This window comes from Haliotis cracherodii, unplaced genomic scaffold (assembly GCF_022045235.1).
Source record: "Haliotis cracherodii isolate W230 unplaced genomic scaffold, xgHalCrac1.p SCAF_7, whole genome shotgun sequence".
In the NCBI taxonomy this organism is placed as follows: domain Eukaryota; kingdom Metazoa; phylum Mollusca; class Gastropoda; order Lepetellida; family Haliotidae; genus Haliotis; species Haliotis cracherodii.
Genome location: NW_027266330.1, coordinates 44,052,558 through 44,073,406, shown reverse-complemented (window position 1 = coordinate 44,073,406; position 20,849 = coordinate 44,052,558). Strand labels below are relative to the sequence as shown.

General features: G+C 38.9%; 1 protein-coding gene across 1 annotated transcript in view; it reads right to left on the bottom strand.

Moving 5' to 3' along the window:
- The window catches only part of LOC139447195 (uncharacterized), a 467,168-nt gene that overhangs the window by 105,881 nt on the left and 340,438 nt on the right, over window positions 1-20,849 (bottom strand). The window contains exons 22-24 of the mRNA XM_071228411.1: window positions 17,518-17,603; window positions 1,932-2,047; window positions 1,457-1,537 (exon numbers count right to left, since the gene is read on the bottom strand). Coding sequence (XP_071084512.1) covers window positions 1,457-1,537; window positions 1,932-2,047; window positions 17,518-17,603 — 283 coding nt within the window. The remainder of the gene's footprint in view (window positions 1-1,456; window positions 1,538-1,931; window positions 2,048-17,517; window positions 17,604-20,849) is intronic.

Here is a 20,849-nt window from a genome sequence, read left to right as displayed (position 1 = left end):
TTGCGGTTATTTTGCGATTGTTTAGGAAATCTTGGATGAAGTTTATTATTTGGCCTTTTAGTCCTATTTTTTTAAGTTTTTGTATTAGCCCGTGGTGCCATACCATATCGAAAGCTTTAGAGAAGTCGAGGAATATGCCTATGGTGTATTGCTTGTTTAGCTGTCCTGTTTTTATATCCTGTTCTAGTCAGGCGAGGTTATCGATAATTGATCGGCCAGGAGTGAAGCCGCTTTGGTCGGGGTTTATGATGTTGTTTTGGTCTAGGTAGTGCTGTAGCCTATTTTTAGTCATAAGTTCCATTATTTTGCAGAGATTTGAGGTTAGGGAGATGGGCCTATAGGAGTTAGCCTGGTCTGCTGGTTTATTTGGTTTAGGTATTGGGATTACTAGAGCTTCCTTCCATGAGGATGGGACCTGTCCGTTTAGGTAGACTAGGTTGTATAGTTTAATTGATTTGAAGCTTTTAGATAAATGCTAGCCTAAGGTATCAAGATCCCATCTCCCAGACAAAAGATATGTCTACATAGTCTTATAGATTACCTTGAACTATTTTATTTTTGTAAATCTGTCATCACCTATATTAGAATAACATTCAGCAATTTAGACGCATTAAGGATTAGCCCCCACACAAGCTTGTCTATAGTGCATTAAGGATTAGCCCCCATACAAGCTTGTCTATAGTGCATTAAGGATTAGCCCCAACACAAGCCCGTCTATAGTGACACCATAATCTCTTTCAAAGCATCCAGTAAATATGTCAACAAGATTAGTGCCAATCCAACAGGATCAACAGGATTAAGTATTCCCCTCTGTCTAGCCATTCATTTAGCATAGGGCACAACCAATCGTGTATCAACCAATCACATTCCTTTTTATTATTCAAATTTTTGTTAAATACATACTGTAGCAACATGATAGGGCAGAGAAGGGGTTTGACTCTCACCAAACAGATCTCTCTCCCACAGCTCAGAGGTTGTACCGACTCTCTGTGGCCCCCTCACTTATTTTCTAAGTATATTGTAAATTGTTAATTGTTCTTGTAAATAAAATTGTGATTAGTCTCCTGTGACTCCGGCTCTTTGCTCAAGAAAACCAGCACGCCATTTGGAAGGTATTGTTCACCCAGAACAGTTCCATGATATCACTAACATATACATAGTAACTGGTTATAGTTCAAACCAGATCATTAATGTAATCAGTATTTCGGATGACGGTGGAACTGTAGCAGGTCAGAACTTCCGGTTACTTTTGTGTTTGATTGAACATATAAAATACGCTGGAAACAAATTTAGCTGAAATCATGTGTAAACTGATAGGCAGATAGCACAAACTCGCTGTCAACATTTTCCATGCATCAAAATAAGCAGCATTTACTCCCAGTTCAACAAAATTCAAAGTTAGTTGTTAGTTTATTCTTATGCAGCATCCAAAACTGAGCATCTTTTGAGCACTTACCTGCAGCAGCATGTTCAACTCATCAAAATCATACACTCCATTTGTCATCTTAGATAAAGAAACACCTGGAACAAGTTTTTTCTGGAACAGGAAGACAGTCGAACATGTCTTACATTCATAGCTGCACATAACATCTTCAAATTCATAGAAATCCTATTAGAAGAGACTGAGTTGCCATACACTTGTCCATACATAACACTGGAGGGATGCATCGCTTAAAACTGCTATCTGGGAAGGAGTTATTTCATTGCCTTAACATATAAAGCTTGACCTGTTTTTACATACACTGTTTGGCTCAGACTTGATTTTTACAGACTGCTGTCATTTAGCTAGTATATTGCAGAGTGAGGTTTAACAACTAACAAACTGTTTCTACAACCCTGAGGGACCTGTCTTCCATCATTGTTGGTGGTACATCAGTGTTAGTTAACTGGGTTGTACCTGGACAATGTCCCTGGTGCAGGGCTCCACCTACCTGGCAGATGCAGTGGTACATACTTCTCAGCGCACTTCGTCCATAAGGTGTGTCAAAATTAAACTCTGTCAAGTCAGCTCCTGTTGCTGCCCGTCTGTCCCCTTTTGTTAGGGCACCTGATACATATACAAAAACACATACAGTATGTTGATGATAACTAGAGTACAACAGGTACAAAAGCTCACCTTCACCCACGATATACAAAAACGTGATAATGTGATGCTTTTCAAGTTCTTTAGAAGACTATCCTGGTATGACAATAATGACAACTTCACATTGAAAATAAATCAATTTATAGAATTTGAGATTCCTGTATATCTTATTTCATTGTCTTTTATTTCAATACGTTAGGTTTTCATGGTATAGAGTTCAAACAATTTCATTTGAAATTCAGTTTTAGACTATTGTAACCAATACATCTTTGCTTTGTAAAGTACAGCACCATAATGAGGAATCTAAATACATGTCCCATTGGAAGACATTATTCATGGTGAAAGTATTTGTTATAAAAGTTGGGCATCCAGGATTAAGCATATTTTACAAGTCTATGGATTCACAATTATTAATTAGACAAGATCGTTTGAAAAGAAATGTTACTTTCAATTGAATGTTTAGGTAGACTAAAAGCTTCACATCAACAAGGTCATCTTCCCGAGGCAAGGGTGTTAATTGACAACAGAAGCCCAGTTTCCACCCTTGCTGAACAATTCGTGGCTCAATTTGTAGCACCACCAGTGGCTATCATGAGTGGCCCCTCCTATGTCCCTCCCATTGTCCAATCAGATTCCACCTCTCATATCACTTGCATTTGCTTTCAACAAATAGGATGGCGCCCAGACAATCTGATCGACAATCAAGAGCTATATTGTAATAAAACAGAAGTGCATCAAATCATTTGAGCACCTTGATTAAAACCATAAAAAGATTGAAAAAATATATGTTGATACCCAATTGACAGTACACATGCTTTTCAAATCCTGCACGTTGAAATCCATGTTCTTTACTACCCGGATGCCTAGTTTGTTGGGCAGTTCTGATAGGACTACGCATGGACTCGTTGGTCCAGCCTAAATCTGATTCAGGAATTCCAGCCTTGTTCTGCAAGAGTCTTTTTAAGGATGTCAATAAATTGTACAACCTATGGAAACATTTACTCGTTTTTAAATAATGATGACTCTCCATTTTATGTACAGGGGGGGTAAGTTTGGTATTCTCACAATTTTCATGTTGATTACACTACTGCCTAGAAGTTCATTCCCCTTACATGCATGGGCAACGCGTTACGCAACCAGTGTGCATCGGGTTGGTCACGCACCCCGTCCGCCACTCATGTGCAACGCGTGACACACTCATTAGAGGGGGACCAAACTTTTGACCAAAGGAGGACCCGTCTTAAGCTGAACCTGGGGGTGGTAACAAGGAGAGAAAATTCTGTTAACCTGACAAAAAATGATAATACACATGTATTTGCTAGTGTCTCCTTTCTTCATGTGATTTTGTGGGAATAACATGAATACTGTTGTGTTTAAATAGATCTGTCTTGTTTTATACGACCATTGCTTCTAAATCCGATGGTGTTAAGAGGATACATGGTCCTCGAACATGTTATTGCAATTGAAATGCTTTTATTGTGATTTGACATTAACCGTCTGTAGTACGACTTTCAGTGATAATATGTATGAGGTTTGGCAGCGCATTGTTTTTATTGGACCCTTATTACTTTATGATGACTTGGACTCTTTACCTCAGCTCCATAGCCGTTAGGCTGGAAAAGAGCAGCATGTAATTAATGAGGGTGGGTTATATCATTGAGGATACACTTTAGGGAGAGAATACTAATTACCGTACTACAGGAAGAGACCTGTAGACGTAAGCGCGGGGTTGTGTTTTAGCTGGCCGTTCGATAATGGCCGCCAGGAGAAGTAAACAGTGAGCTTTGACTGCGTCATCTAAAATAAATAATTAGGTACAGCAGTGTTATTTTCACGGGTCTGTTGATTAAACTCCCAGCGCTACTGTCAATGTATCTTCTACTTGATCCTTGATACATCATTTTGGCATTCACAATATATAGTATTTCAACGTACAAAGGAGCACTGATCTAAAGCAATTCTGCGGGAGTAGTTGTTGCCTGTGCATTACTGTATTTTCCCAGTGAGTACCCGGATGATATAGCAGAAATCTAGACTTGTTCGCGACCTGTGCTCGCCATTCGTAAGCGCATTTTTATTGAAAGCAGAAGGACGTATGGTCACATTGATCAACAAAAATGAAATACAGTTTTGGAAATGTAGGTATATTTGTGGGGAGCATCGGTAATGGTGATGCAGTTTTGGTAAGTCACTTGCGTGGTAATTGTGCGATCTTTGTGTACACTATTTTGACTTGCAACACAAAGTAAATATTTCATCTGAACATTGCTTATTTTACCGTGTGTATATGTTTACATTCAAAATGTAAACAGATTTCACTAAGGAAATTTATTAAATGCCTAAATATTCAGTCTATTTTACAAATTAACTGAAAAATATGTCCATCTTTATTAATATGATAACGAATTCCAAATATTTGTTTATGTTTAATATCATCACCAAGTAGAGTTCTGTATTATTTGGCTTCTTTTCTTAGCATAATTAATATATTGTGATGTGTTTAAGCTCTTTTGATCGTCTTTATCATTTTTAGTCAGTCGGTTAAATAAATGAATGGATTATTCAGCCAATTTGTAAAATGACTGAAACATTTAGATATTTAATAAATTGCCTGAGTGAATCATATTTTACACATTGACTGTAACATATACACACTTACAAAAGAAAATACTTGTGAATACAACGTCTATCGCGCATCGAAAAACTTCCCAACCAAACGGAAAGGAACAAGAATGATTCTGTTCAAAGCTGCAGCGAATGAATGAAAACAAAATGCAAATATCATTATTACAACCTACCAAAGTTATAATGTATCCAGGAATATCAACATAAAGGAACAATATCCATTGCGTCTGCAGCTGTACAAAAATACTTATTCGATGTCAAATGTCTCTGTGAGAATCAAATACTTTAATAATAATTATTTGGAAACAATATTTGGAATATATATGAAATATATTAAAATATTGAAATATATCGTTTTTAAACGTTATTTAAATGTATCGAATATTATAACCCGTGTTTGATTCTTAACTGATCACTTAGTTTGTTTCAATTGTTTCACATAGGTGCCAAGTTAGCTGAGAAAGGCCACGTGACAACTATTTTTATAATGTCCACGGTTCTTAAAAACATACGTTGAGTTAGATAACAATGAACAACCAGTCAGTGTATTATCAGTTACCCTTTGAACAAAGTATGTTGTTTTTACATCTGTACTTCACGCCATGATATGAGTGTATTCCCTAGGTTTAGTAAACCTACCTTCACATGTAAACACTTACTTTTGACATATCCACTGTGCAAGATAACAGTAATTAATCAATATTTCCTGTTGATCCTTTGATGTCTGGGAATGATCAGTTGATTCACAAAAAAAGTAAAGCAACTGATCATACATCTCTTGCTGGGCTGCCACGTGCATGTCACATAACTCACATTCCACCTCACTTCAAACCTGGATTTAGATTGAATAATTACCCCAGGTACAAGAAAGACCAAATTTGAACCTTTATAATCTGAGTGGTGCTACAACTAAGTATACATGTTATAAATTCATTAACTGAGCAGCAAGTGAATTACGACAAATACACAAGTGTAGGGTTATACCAGAAAATGTGGATGACAACAAGGGAGTAGTAATTGTATCATCCACGCAATCCGAAATCCGCAAATGCTTTCAATCAGGGATACTTTTTTATTATTAAACTGTAACCATCAGGGGTATTTCCAAATAACGACATCCGATGAGCTTTCGACGTTATTTGTCTGTTTGTTTAGGCTGAAGAAATTAATAACCATGCGCCGCCCTTTGTTGAAATCTTCATAGATCACGGGTAACCAATCAGTTTTCAAAAATGCGTAAGCTTATTTAGCTGTCCTTGCAGACTGGTAGCCCAGTCTCTTGTCACGCTCGGTTGCGTTAACGAGCAAATTGACTCACGGCAGCTAGAAAGCCCAAGCGGAAATCCAAAGGTCGTATTACTTGAAGAATCAGCCTTCATTTGCGAAATATCTACTGCTCTCAAAATTAAAGTCAGAACTTTCTAACCAAGGATTACCAGTTGAAACTAGTCGATGGCTGAACATTCCCAGGGAAGACAGCCAGTGTCCACTCTGTGAATCTTTCGCTGTGGGAGATGAATTGCATTATTCATTCCAATGTGAAGCTTTTCACCAACGGCGATATGAACTCTTAAATAAGCAATATCTTAAGTTTCCAAACATTTAAGAAAATTATGACCACTAACAGTGTAAGAAATCTAAAAGGCCTATCTAAATTCCTTAACAATGTGTACAATACAATTGGTAAATTGTATTAGTATCCACGTATCCTATTTTTATTATTTTTGTTAAATTGTACATAATAAAAATTGTAGATAATTGTATGTCATGTTATTCTAAGGATAAATGAGTTTGAGTTTGAGTCCGACACACGAGAAGAAGCCAGAGATTAGTGCCCCTTTTTGAATAGTTTACAATCATGTGTTTTAGGGTTAGCTGTGTTGGCTTAAACGTATTTTTATTTCAAAAGAAATCTGGATCGGTAAACAAGCAAAACTTGCTTATGTAATACCTCTCCAGGTAACAACTTAACAACAGCTGGATATATATAAGAGAGTGATGAACATAAACATACAAAATGCACAAATGAAATAAACGAAGCCAATACACTGAAGCAAGTGGTGTCTGTGAAATAAGGTGATGCAGTTTTCCTTTACTACATGCATGAAATTAAGCTACTCAAACCTTTTGCTTTTGACAATGATGTCGTGAACTGATTTAAGAAGAGTCATGTTTGTAGAACTGCTTAACTACTGCCACGTAATATCATTTTTAGACCATACCCATATGTGTAGAAATACACAGTGTTTCTGATATTATCATATTTTCTGACAGTTATAGAAAAAGTGAATTGCATCTTCAAGGTGATATCCACAAGCGCAGTCTGGTATGTCTGATACATGTCGTCTACACTTATCAGCGTTTAAGTCACTGCAGCCGAGCCTAAGGCGACAGTGGACAATTTGGCATGATCTATGAAAATATTTGAAGTCAAAATTATTAATAATTGCATCAGAACGATTAATTAATGATTTTATTTCTTTTAATGAGCGAGCATTAGTTACTTCATCGGATAGAGGGTTCCACAGGTTGATCATATCCAGAAGAAATTATTATTAAGCATAGGTCTGTGTTCTATATTTGATTGTTTGCATGTTGAATCTATTTCTAAGGTTATATTTGCTGTTATCAGAGAATTGAATATACGCTTTTCAAATATTTTAGATAAGCAACTTATGAGTGCTACAGGTCTATAATTTGAGCATTCATGTTCATCGCTGACACTGACACCGCATCAGCCTGGCAGTGGACTTGACACAGTTATTTGCGCACCGATTATGTAACTCCTACAGACAGGGTGGGGTGGTTGTTTAAAGCGAAATGGACGACCCCGTCTGTTATCTAATAAATGCTGTGCGGCGCCTTTGATCTTGCCTCAAAACATACACCTTATAGAAGTAAACGACGATCAGGATGGCCTGGAATTAAACACGATTCTGTCTGCCCAGTGTATCCACAAATAACTAGAATGCTTCATATCCACAAATATATATATATAGAAAATAGATATTTGCCCACATCAGTGTGGTTTATCAGAACATGTACAATCCTTTCTTACGCTTGGTGAGGCAGATTGAAATTGAACATTAGGATAACGTCAGCAGGGATAAAAGAGGTCATACCAAAGAACTTTATTTACTAGTGGAAAAGTCAGACATTCCGATCAACCACTACAAGGCCCGGCCGGATCTCAAGGTTGACCAGATCAACACCCCAAAGGAACATCTCTACGCCAAACAAGGAGTCCCTTTCGTCATGGTGCACAAGAAGGGGGGACAGGACATCGAGTACGACATCACAAACTACACAGACTTGTACCACTTCTTCCAGAGTAGTGGCGTACTGACCTCAAACCACTTCGTCGCCAATACCGCCGCCCTCCATGCAAAGAGTCTCTACCAGAATCCCGACCCCCAGGATGAGAAGCTAACCAGGAGACTACTAGAAGGATACCGCCGCTAGACTTCTAGCCACACATGCTCGCCAGCCGACGCCGTGCCTTCCCACGCTTGCCCCCCCACCCCCAGGCCCAAACTTTTCCATATTATTGAATATTCTTTTATCACCCACTCCCACCCAGCCAAACCCCAACCCCCTTAACTTTATTAGAATAGGCTGTAAACTTTTTTCTTTTTTTTGGGGGGGGGTGCACTTCTTTATTTAATCATTACGCTTTTTTACCCTAATAGTATAAGTGCTTCCCCGTGTGCGAGATAGGCTTAAGTCGGAAAGCGCACGTTAAATCTCCGAGGTACCTATCTACCAGAACTTTATTTGCTGTTCTGGTCATACATAAATATATGTAAGTTACGTACATGGGGAGGCTAGATTATTTACAGCTTACAGCAATATAGTGCAAATATTATGTTCAATAAAAGAAAACGTTGATAGATCTATAACACACTTTTTGTACTATTAAACAAACTGTGGACTTTTAAGACATTTTCGCTTATTGTAATAACATCTAGCTAACAAATCATGTCTATCTCTGAAATCCACAAGCATAGTTGCTGTTAAACCTAAAAAACATTCAGGGAGGTCAGTTTTGACTTGCCAAGCACCTTAAGGTGAGTTTATTTTTAAACTGTCAAAAGCGATTGTCCCTTCAATACTAGTATATGGCTGGAAGCTGTTTCTCGGACTGTTATGAGTTATGATGTATTTTATGATATTACTGGGGAATGTTCAAATTCGTTACTGTCATTTAATCCAACGTTCTAACTGTCAACTGTCTGAACAGGACCACAGGTTTGGTTATATATCTCCTCCCTGTCTCTATGTCTTAAGTTGTTAATCGGTAACTGCGGTCCAAATGTATCAACTTATTCATCTATTGTTGCAAACTTGACTGATTTAAACATATCTAATTGATCATGAACTACTCAGTCAGTCAAGCACCTGTATCAGAAATGTAAAACCAGCCATGTTTCATGTAGTCCCAATATCACTGAAAAATGCCGATGAAACGTGACATATAAATTTACTCACAGATATATTTTTCGTGAGAGTGAAGCACAATTTTATTAAAGTTTTATTAAAAATTTCATAAACTATAATAATATTAATATTAAAATTCATCATCACTTGCCAAGTTTATGAAAATGTCACCATTTGGGAGATGTCACATATAAACAAGGATTCGAACTGAGTTTGATCGTCTTTGACAATGAGGTTTATCCCCACTTTGCCAGCAAACTGCAGAAGATTAACAGTGAGTGAGTGAGCATCGTTTCTATGTTTATACAAGAAAAGATGTTATGCCAAAAACGCTCACAGTAGTTAGTGAGTAAACTCGCGAACTGTCATGACCTGGTTGAGTGACTTCCTCCAATCAACGTGAAAGGATTACCCACAGAGAAAGAAAGGAATAAAGTCACCCATAAATCTTATCCTAACGTAGTACTCCAACTTCTAAATGCCTCTCAAAGAAGGATTAAAATCCTAAAGATATCCTATCTACGTGGTATAGGTACTCACAACCTCTAATAATAAACTGTTACGTTTGGTATCCCCAGCAATACTCACTATGGTCATTGGGCAAATGTAAAAATCACAAACCCTAACGAGATTCTGTCTACATGGTCACACCCGGTGATTGTGAAGATCTCAAATTCTATCAACAGTCAGACAGCATGGCTGTTCATATTCATTTACAATATCCTCTTATAATTAGTATAAAAGTGTCCCACACAAAAACTTCTTTTATTTATTCTTTCAAAATACAAAACAGAAACTGGGATGTGGGGAAATGGGACATATTCCTACGTGAAATAATGAGACATTAGTAGTGGTGACGGCTATATCATAATTACTGTCTAAAGCATAAATTTGGCGAACGAAAAACGTTATATTTGCAATCAAATGGAATGACTCGTGTGGGCAAATGAATATGTTCGCAATCCACAAACAACCATTTTATTAATGGCGAACATTTACCCACCCGCGACAATCGTGTCAACACGGGGGTTCCCCTAGCGAAAAACTCGAATCTAAATTCACTACTGTTCTACTGTTAGCTAGCCACAATGGCTAGACGGGATCCTAGTGGAATGGTTCATGCCATAAAAGTCTAACAACCGAAAACTAATTAAGACGGGCCGACCTTGTATTTACGGTCTGGTGAACACAGCTCAATGGCCGCTCATTAACTCAAATTTCACATCTCACTGTTTTGTTTTATCTCACTATTCATTTGATCATTTTGTCAACTTCAACTGGAACCCGGTCCCGGGTTACACGCGTTACACCCCGTGTGCAACCCGTTGAGCACCCGTGTCACATGCGTGTTACACGCGTTCTCAACGCGTGTTAGGGGAATGAACTTTTAGGCAGTAGTGTATATGCACCTTTTCTCTAAATACCAATTGTCATATGTCTCCCACTTTTGGTTGCGATCGTTTGGCCATTGCGTTCATCTGCGCTGTCCAGCTTATCTATGAGGAACAACTCAATAGACACTTAATTGCCTCTCAAAAATAATGTCCCATTTACAACGTCATCAAGTTGTGTGCGCATGTTCAAATCTCAAGAAATGATGAACATTGTTTTATCGTGAAATAAACCACGCTTCGTTCTTCATTGTTCTTTGCGATTTATCGCGTAGCTATCTTATATTTCTAAATAAACAACTAAAAACAACAAAATGTGCCCATGCTCCATATTCTACGGTCTTAAAATCATGATGAGCTTTCCATGATATTTGATCCCGTTCCTCCATTTCAAACAATCACATGTGATTTGTACTTGAGTGAGGCTTTACGCTGCTTTTAGAAATATTCCAGCAATATCATGGTGGAGGACACCAGAAATGGGCTTCACACATTGTACCCTTGTCGGGAATCTAACCCAGGTCTTCGGCGTGACAAGCGACCGCTTTAACCACTAGGCTACCCCCTGACATATATAGGACACTTGCTCGTGATATAGCTGAAATCTAACAATCGGCTCTTTTGAATATGGACAGGTTATTTAGTGTATCTTTTATCTTTTTGACAGTATCAGTACGTGTGTGGACAATATCTTATGTTTCTGAAACATATTTCATCACATCAGTATTTCATATCATATCACATTCTAAAGTCAAAATCTGTGGTAACATGAGAGACATCAAACAATAGTTACCTTTGTTGATAATTCTAAGAATACTACATCTATTACATCATAGCCATAAATCCTCTATTTTGGCTGTCATCACACAATAAAAATCTTTCAACTTTCAAATGAAGTCCACTGAAATGTCAAATATCCAGAAACAGTTACACAGGGAATAGTATTCTGCTGCCCAATGCTCTTGCGCATGGGCAAAACGTCAAACCTCACGAGAAAATGAGAAACTGGTGGGTTATGACATCCTGAAATCTTTGGATAGTTAATAGTTGTTCATGGGTACCTAATGAATCTCACAATTAGTCACAATGTGATGGATCAAGATTAAGTAAACATCGTTACTGAATCGCTTAAAAAAGACTAATTCAGAAAATTCAGGGACATTATCAAACACGTGATAAACCTCCAATGAACTACTGTTATATCTGTGCCCCGATCCCACTTCTGGTTCTTGTGATGGTCATTTCCTATGGACCTATTATTCTGAAGATCTCAAAAGGGGACTCCAGCTGTTAAACCTGTGATGTGCCCTACTCACAGTAGACAATAAGGATCAACTGGTTACTCTACCTTCCAAAGGTGATGCCACCCCAGCGAGTTTATTCCTTTTAATCAGGTTGGTTATCATGCAAATGGAAATCATTAATGTTTTGTGAGATTTCAATTGGCAACAAGAGACCATATGTTCTATGGAAATAAAGCTCCATGCTGTGAGGCTGGTTGATGAAGCTCCATACTTTGAGGCTGGTTGATAAAGCTCCATGCTGTAAGGCTGGTTGACAAAGCTCCATACTGTGAGGCTGGTTGATGAAGCTCCATGCTGTAAGGCTGGTTGACAAAGCTCCATACTGTGAGGCTGGTTGATGAAGCTCCATGCTGTAAGGCTGGTTGATGAAGCTCCATGCTGTGAGGCTGGTTGATGAAGCTCCATGCTGTGAGGCTGGTTGATGAAGCTAAATGCTGTGAGGCTGGTTGACAACGATCAATGCTGTGAGACTGGTTGATAAAGCTCCATGCTGTAAGGCTGGTTGATAAAGCTCCATGCTGTAAGGCTGGTTGATAAAGCTCCATGCTGTAAGGCTGGTTGATAAAGCTCCATGCTGTAAGGCTGGTTGATAAAGCTCCATGCTGTAAGGTTGGTTGATAAAGCTCAATGCTGTAAGGCTGGTTGATAAAGCTCCATGGTGTGAGGCTGGTTGACAAAGCTCCATGCTGTAAGGATGGTTAATAAAGCTCCATGCTGTAAGGCTGGTTGATAAAGCTCCATGGTGTGAGGCTGGTTAAGAAAGCTCAATGCTGTAAGGCTGGTTGATAAAGCTCCATGGTGTGAAGCTGGTTGACAAAGCTCCATGCTGTAAGGCTGGTTGATAAAGCTCCATGCTGTAAGGCTGGTTTGATAAAGCTCCATGCTGTAAGGCTGGTTGATAAAGCTCCATGCTGTAAGGTTGGTTGATAAAGCTCAATGCTGTAAGGCTGGTTGATAAAGCTCCATGGTGTGAGGCTGGTTAAGAAAGCTCAATGCTGTAAGGCTGGTTGATAAAGCTCCATGGTGTGAAGCTGGTTGACAAAGCTCCATGCTGTAAGGCTGGTTGATAAAGCTCCATGCTGTAAGGCTGGTTGACAAAGCTCCATGCTGTAAGGCTGGTTGATAAAGCTCCATGCTGTAAGGCTGGTTAATGAAGCTCAATGCTGTAAGGCTGGTTGATAAAGATCCATGGTATGAGGCTTGTCAATAAAGCTCCATGCTGTAAGGCTGGTTGATAAAGCTCCATGGTGTGAGGCTGGTTGACAAAGCTCCATGCTGTAAGGCTGGTTGATAAAGCTCCATGCTGTAAGGCTGGTTGATAAAGCTCCATGCTGTAAGGCTGGTTGATAAAGCTCCATGCTGTAAGGCTGGTTGATAAAGCTCCATGCTGTAAGCATCCACTTGTGGCACTTATGAATCTGGAGCTTGACTGATGTAGCCTGGGAGTTTGTTGTAGAGGCAAGTAGAAAATAGATACAGCTAAGGAGTATCCCATGCCCACATTACGCACTTGAATACCTTTGAATAGAGAAACTATTCTGGTACCATAATCCTGTTCCTCCGGGAAAGACTGTTTGCCAAGATGTTGTATTGCATGGGAATATGATGAGCTTTCATCCTGCAGCAGATCAAGTCTTCCAAGGCATTGAAAAATGACGTCTCATTCATCAAACTCACTGACTTTGTTTCCTCTTGTCTCTGGACATATGCTACCACTGTGGGGTTGTCTGTAGCCACCAAGATCAAATGGTCAAGAAATGACTCCATGTCTCGAGGGCTCAGCTGGTTGCCCTCATCTTGATGCAATTGATATGAAGATCCTTCTCATGCTTACCCATCTTGAGCATGAGGCGACTGTAAAAAGGGGATGGAAAAACTAAAGGAATTCCCATCATTACATTCTCTGAATTCCACCAATTCAGGTTTGGCGGGAAATAGACGAGGACATCCAATTTTGGTGATCCTACAGAATCTTGAGCCCCCACGTTCACTGTATCCTCTATTGGCTCCGACCTTGGAATTGGTAGGATGAACAAGGAAACCCAGATGCAAATTCAGTTGGATGAACTGTTTTCTACAGGAGCTGATTCCTATGCTGATAGGAAGTTGTCTATATACCTGTGTAGCCGAACTAGATGCATATGTGCAAACCTGATGATCAGGTCTGTTTCCTTGTAAACGATTGATCAATATGCCAAATGGAACGACTTGAAATTCGTAAAAGTGTCTGTTTACTGCAAACTGGAAATATTTATGGGATCCAGGATGAATAGGTACATGGAGATAGCATCCAGGAGATCCAAATTGACTGACCAGTCTCCCATCGTGACAGCAGCTTGCAGTTTCCTTACAGATTCCTTCGGAAGAAATTCCTGTTAGCGAGTCTGATAAGATGAGTGAGTGAGTGAGTTTGGTTTTATGCCGCTTTTAGCAATATTCCAGTAATATCATGGCGGGGGGACACCAGAAATGGGCTTCACACATTGTACCCATGTCGGGATTCGAACCCGGGTCTTCGGTGTGACGAGCGAACGCTTTAACCACTAGGCTACCCGACCGCCCCTCTGATAAGATGACCGCCTTTGTTCCCGGTAGCTCCAGTATGAGTTTGAGCGCCTGATGAATTGGATCAAATTCAGCAGTGAATACTGACAGAACCTCTGACAGGCAGACTGAATGTGCTTGGGGTTTAGAGCTTTCGATGTAGATCCCTTAACCAGCAGTGTTGCTGATAGGATTCTTAGATCCATCAGTGTATATGTGGCACCAGCTGTCCCAGGGAGTTTGAAGATTAGTGATAGCTACTGATAGTAAGGAGATTGGGTTTTCTTTTTCAGTGACTTATGATTTAACATTTTACATTCATAAGTGTCAACCTTGGACATTTTTAACGCTCAGGGAGAGTGTATTTTTCATCTCCAGACCAAGGCTTTTATTTCCAAGGTCATCTGACTCGGAATAAGTCATTGACAAAAACAGTAATAATGAGAAGTGACATAGTTGCACAGCTCATTTAGGATGGCTGAATATTGGAGTTCGACAAGGTGAAAACTTGTCACCATTTTCTTTTACACTGTATGTGAACGACTCTTTCATGGAACATAATTTTGATGGCCTTAATTCTGTAGAAAATATTCCTTATGACCTAACTTGAATATATATGAAACTTCTGATCCTATTACCGGTATATGCGGATGATGCCATCATATTTGCTGAATCAGCGGACGATCTTCGAAATGCACTAACTATTTGCTCTGAATCTCATGTTACCTCAATATTTCTCTGAATACCCAACTCAAGAAACATTTATTTTCCTATGCAATGTATTTACAAGCAACTGATAATAAAAGTAGCTAAAAAGTGAGTGAGTAAGTATGGTTTTACACTGCTTTTGGCAATATCCCAGCAATATCACGGCAGGGGACACCAGAAATGTGCTTCACACATTGTGCCCATGTGGGGAATCAAACCTGAGTCTTCACGCTTTAACCACTAGGCTACCCCACCGCCCCAGCAGCTAAATATATCAGAGAAGGTCTGTATGTATTAATATATTACGGTGATGTTTAATCATGTATTTTGTAAATGACATATCAATCATCAGCTCCATGTAAGAGCTGTATGTTCTTTGTGTCACTAGCTGTGATTCACGAGAATAAACTTCTTCATCTTGTTCTTCTCTTGGCAGCGAATAAAGCGATCCTGCATATAAGGAAATAAATGAATGCTAATTTATAAACCCTTTCTATAAGGCCCGTCACATCACCAACACATACAAAATCCCTACATTTGAAAAGAAATTCATTCAGAAAGTCCAGATAGACAATGAACACTTGTGAGGCGAAATTGTGTGCATGTGTGTGGATGTGTGTGTGCGTGTGTGCGTGCGTGCGTGCGGGGTGGGGTAGGGTAGGGTAGGGTAGGGTAGGGTAGGGTAGGGTTTTTGCGTGGGTGCATGACAAAAAATAATAATCGATGTTTACAGTCTACAACACACACAAAAGAATTGAGGTTTCATGCCTTGGGCATGCACAAAAGCATTAGGCAGCAGGATACTATTTCCTGTACAACGTTATACGGACAGTTGACATTAACTCTTTCAACACCTGTCAACCAGAAGTGTTTACTGCTGGGACACCGAGTTCCCAGAGACTCTTGTATGATAGATGAAGCCAACATTTATCAAAGAAAATATCTGCTTGTAAAATATATCAGCTACTACATGTTATACACCATTTGAAAGGTCTGATCCTATGGTTTATAAATATGAAAGTTATGTTTTTCACATTATTTAAAATAATGCATTTACAACTTAATTAAATTTGTTGTAAATAAAAAAATGTAAGCTAACACGTTTTTAACATCCAGATTAAGGACCAAGGAAGCGAAAACTTGACGATTTTCGGCAAATATAAGATTTCATAAAATACACTTACCTATTTCTGTTTTATTTTTATTGTTTACATAATTGGAAAATCATTTTAAAAAGAATTATAAATAGTTTCTGTCATCACCCATTTTTCGATAACAGCGGCTGTTCGCTCAGTAACATGAAGAAATACCCCCGTTTGAGGTTTCGTAAGAATAACATTCATCGAAGAATGGCATATGACACATTGCTGGAAAGCTTATCCCTTCATCTACACGCTCGAAACATCGCCTGGTTTTTTTCGAAGTTATAACAAGCGATTTCATTAGATTAAAACTGGTTTCTAATGACGCTTTCTTGCCGATTTTTCATGCATATATTTTTGCATTAAACATCGTGTCCGAGCCGAGAATTCATGGCGACGAAAGCCGAGATGTCATTTGACTTACATTACACGCGATTGCACGAAAAGATGGAAATAATAACTTAGATGTAAGTTTCATTACTTTTAGATATATTTTTGTTGATTTTATTTATTACTTTGTATAATATATTTAAAGATTTGTTTAAAACGTCTTTATTTTGCTCTTTGACATGTTCGATGTGGACCCGTTGTCGAAATGTGTGTCCGAGAATTTTATTTTCAATAACATCGCAGGAAATAGTGAATATTTTTTTAATTTATCGATAAAAAATGATAAACTGAAATGGAATACGTATTTCAGACATTGTGAAATGTGATAGCTTTAATAAATGAATGATACAAGTAGGTCCATAAAATATATACTATTTTGACGTGACTACGGCTTGGCCGGTTAACCGACCTACGGTGTCAGGGGGACTCGATGCTTCTTGGCCGGAAAACCGACCTATGGTGTTGAAAAAGTTAAAGGGCACTTCTGTTGAAAATCTGAAGATGATACTGCCAAAATACAAAATTTATGGCCGAGATGTAACAGAGCTAGGATTTTTGCAAGAATTATTCTTCTTTTTGTTACTCTGTATACTTATGTGTATTACTGTGTGATTTCCTCAAACTGTCATATTTTAATGATATTACAATAATTCTGCTTTCAAATGAAAATATTAAGAAATTTATGTCATTTGGAAATGTGACATTTTCCGAGGATGACCCATGTACCAAATTTCATTCAAGAGAATTGTTGACTAATGGCCACAAAAAGGTTTCTCAAAATGGTTGATTTGGTCTGTGATACATGCTGAACACAGGACAAACAAGACCCTGACACAAACTCACTTGATTGTCTCTCAGATGAGCTGATAAAAGAACAACATACGTTAACCTACCCAGTGATTGTAATCTGCGAGCAACAGCAGCAGCGAATCTCCTCTCTCCTCCAAGATTGGTAGTTAGGAGTTTGTACAAAGGACCACTGATAATGTCAAAAAAAGAAAGAAGACAAACTGAAAAATACAGCTTGAAATGTAATATAACTATAGATGTTTGTAATGATTCATGCATGAATAGATAGCCAAACCATGCCCCAAAAAACAGATAATGATGTGACCATGTTTTACAATAATCTTAAGCTGACCGTGACCTGTTACTTTTTTTGCCCGATAGTGAATGAATGAAGTGTAACTTCTGTGTCCATGAAAGCAGTAGTAAAATGTAAAGGGCAATCGTGTGGGGTAAGGATGCAGGAGTTGTTGTTGGGAGGTCTCACAGAGCTTTGCACTGGCGTAGCAATTGTGAGTTGGAGAGAGCTAGGTGGATGTGTGCCACAAGATTCTCTTATCAGTCATAGGAGAGACACTGGAAACAAAGTGTGGTGTGGAAGAGACCCCAATGAAAGTCAGACTGTATGAACCTGACTTCTGCTTGTTCTGAGGCTTGTCCCTGTGCTCAATGTGTGAATTCACAACTGAATAATTAAATATTCTGTACATTTTTACTGCAATTTACATTTTTTTTCATGCATAATGATCATATATCATCATTACCAGCAGTTTCTTCAAGCAATGGTTCTGATAAAATATCTTTGGCTAGCAATATTCTACTGTCCCTGATTTTACCATCAGATACATCAGACACTTTTGTGTGCAGAAGTCACACACCAACTAAACAAACATTATGACACAATGTGTCACATACCAACATCAACAACTTAAAGAAAAATAATGAATCACAAAATTATACTAGCAGGGTAAGATACTTTTCATCAGATATGTAAGCATGATTCATTGCCGCACATGCCTGATAAGAAATGTCCATCCGAAACCTTGACATGAGTATTCTTTCGAAATATCTATCCAATTCGCAAAGTTGTCATCAGATACAATTTTGTCAGATATGTTAGAAAACAACAGCACTATCGGAAGATGTTCATTGAACTTCAGTAATCTCAATAAGCTGAATCTTATTGATGCACATGCGCGACGTGCCAACACTCTCCATACCACCAATATGGCTGAAATATTGCCGATGTGACTTTAAATTAACTCACTACATACCACCTAACGTATCTGATGATTAATGTAAGGTATCTGATGAAATTATCATATTTCACAAAGAACAAAGTATGAAAATTAGTAAAAGGTGGCTATTTCTTTAGTGCAAACAGCTCTTTCACTTTGACGACTGTTTCAACATGTTTTTTTCAAGGTTTGATTTTAGAAAATGGCAAAAAGGATGCAGAAAACCAAAAGGCAAGAAATGACAGTCAATATCTAGCCAAAGAACGTGCTTGAGTCGTACAAAATACCATATTGATCAAATGCAAACAAAGGAAAAGAAGATAGTTTGAGAAAGGTATACCGGGATCCAAATAAAAAAAAGAATAAAAAACAAGGTGCCAGCGTAGTTCAGGCCACGGATGTGGTCGTCAATGCAGAAATTGACCAGGTCAACATGGTATCAAGAAGTACTGATGCATCTCGGCAGTCAAGGTCACGCCCAGGTCCTTTCTTGGTCAAAATGGCTTTTCCAAATAAACAGAGAAAACCAAAACACTCGTGTGCACTGAAAAGAGCAAATACAATAGTAAAAGAGTTGACTGAACAACGTTCTAGCTACAAAAAGAAGCAACAGAAATGGAAGAAACAATATCAGAGGATGAAGGCAAAGTATAGGACACCCAAACAGACAAACCGTGCATGGAACAATACTGAAAAAAGCTCGGATCAGGAACAGACAGTCTGCAACAACAGCATGAAGCAACACCTTCTACAACAACCAGAAATGATCCCAGTCAACTGCCAGCCACTGTTGGTGAAATGAAAGAAAGTGTCACATCCAACAAAAAGCAAAGCAAAGTGAATGTAAAGACATCTCTTGTAGGAGGGAAAGTACTTAAGGAGTACAGGTGGGTGTCATGTTTGAACAAGGCTACAGGCTTGTCACAAAAAAGTTTATCTCGGACCACCTCTAAGGTAATAGAGATTCGTGGAAGAGCCTGTCTCACTCTCGTAGCAGAGCAGATTAAGAGACAAATTCATGGAGAGAGATGATATGAGCGTATGTATTCCAAGAGCCTAAATGGTGTCAATCATCAAACAAGAATAATGAATGATTATCTGTCTGAAGTGTATGCCAAGTTCAAGATTGAAAACCAGAATATGAAACAGTCATTTGCATCTCTTTGTAGGCTACGGCCCAGATACATCTTGCTCACATCACACATTAAAGAAAGACTTGCTTATGCAACAATCAGAATATGGCCATGAAACTCAAATGTCTGAAAAGTGTTGGATTACAAGTTCCGAAATCACGGGATATGGCGTTTGACAGTGTATCTGTGGACGCGATGGATCAGATGCTGGAAACCATTCGGGATGACCTAGAATATGATGAGTGGAAGCGTGTGGATGTTGAGGGAAAAAAGAAAATGAAGGTGGTGAAGATAACAAAGAATGCCACTGACTTCAAGAATTATATGCTACTTGAATATGCTGATTTCCGTGACCATGTTGGAAGAGTGAAGTCGCAATATGCAGCTATCCATGAGTTGAAGGATACACTCCCAGATGGCCATATCATCATACAGATGGACTTTGCTGAGAACTTCACATGTTCCAGTATGGATGAAATCCAAAGTGCATACTGGAACCCAACAAATGTCACGCTTTACCCTTTAGTGCTATACCACAAGTCGGACAAACTGGAACCCAACAAATGTCACGCTTTACCCTGTAGTGGTATACTACAAGTCGGACAAACTGGAACCCAACAAATGTCACGCTTTACCCTGTAGTGCTATACCACAAGTCGGACAAACTGGAACCCAACAAATGTCACGCTTCACCCTGTAGTGGTATACCACAAGTCGGACAAACTGGAACCCAACAAATGTCACGCTTCACCCTGTAGTGGTATACTACAAGTCGGACAAACTGGAACCCAACAAATGTCACGCTTCACCCTGTAGTGGTATACTACAAGTCGGACAAACTGGAACCCAACAAATGTCACGCTTCACCCTGTAGTGGTATACTACAAGTCGGACAAACTGGAACCCAACAAATGTCACGCTTCACCCTGTAGTGGTATACTACAAGTCGGACAAACTGGAACCCAACAAATGTCACGCTTCACCCTGTAGTGGTATACTACAAGTCGGACAAACTGGAACCCAACAAATGTCACGCTTCACCCTGTAGTGGTATACTACAAGTCGGAC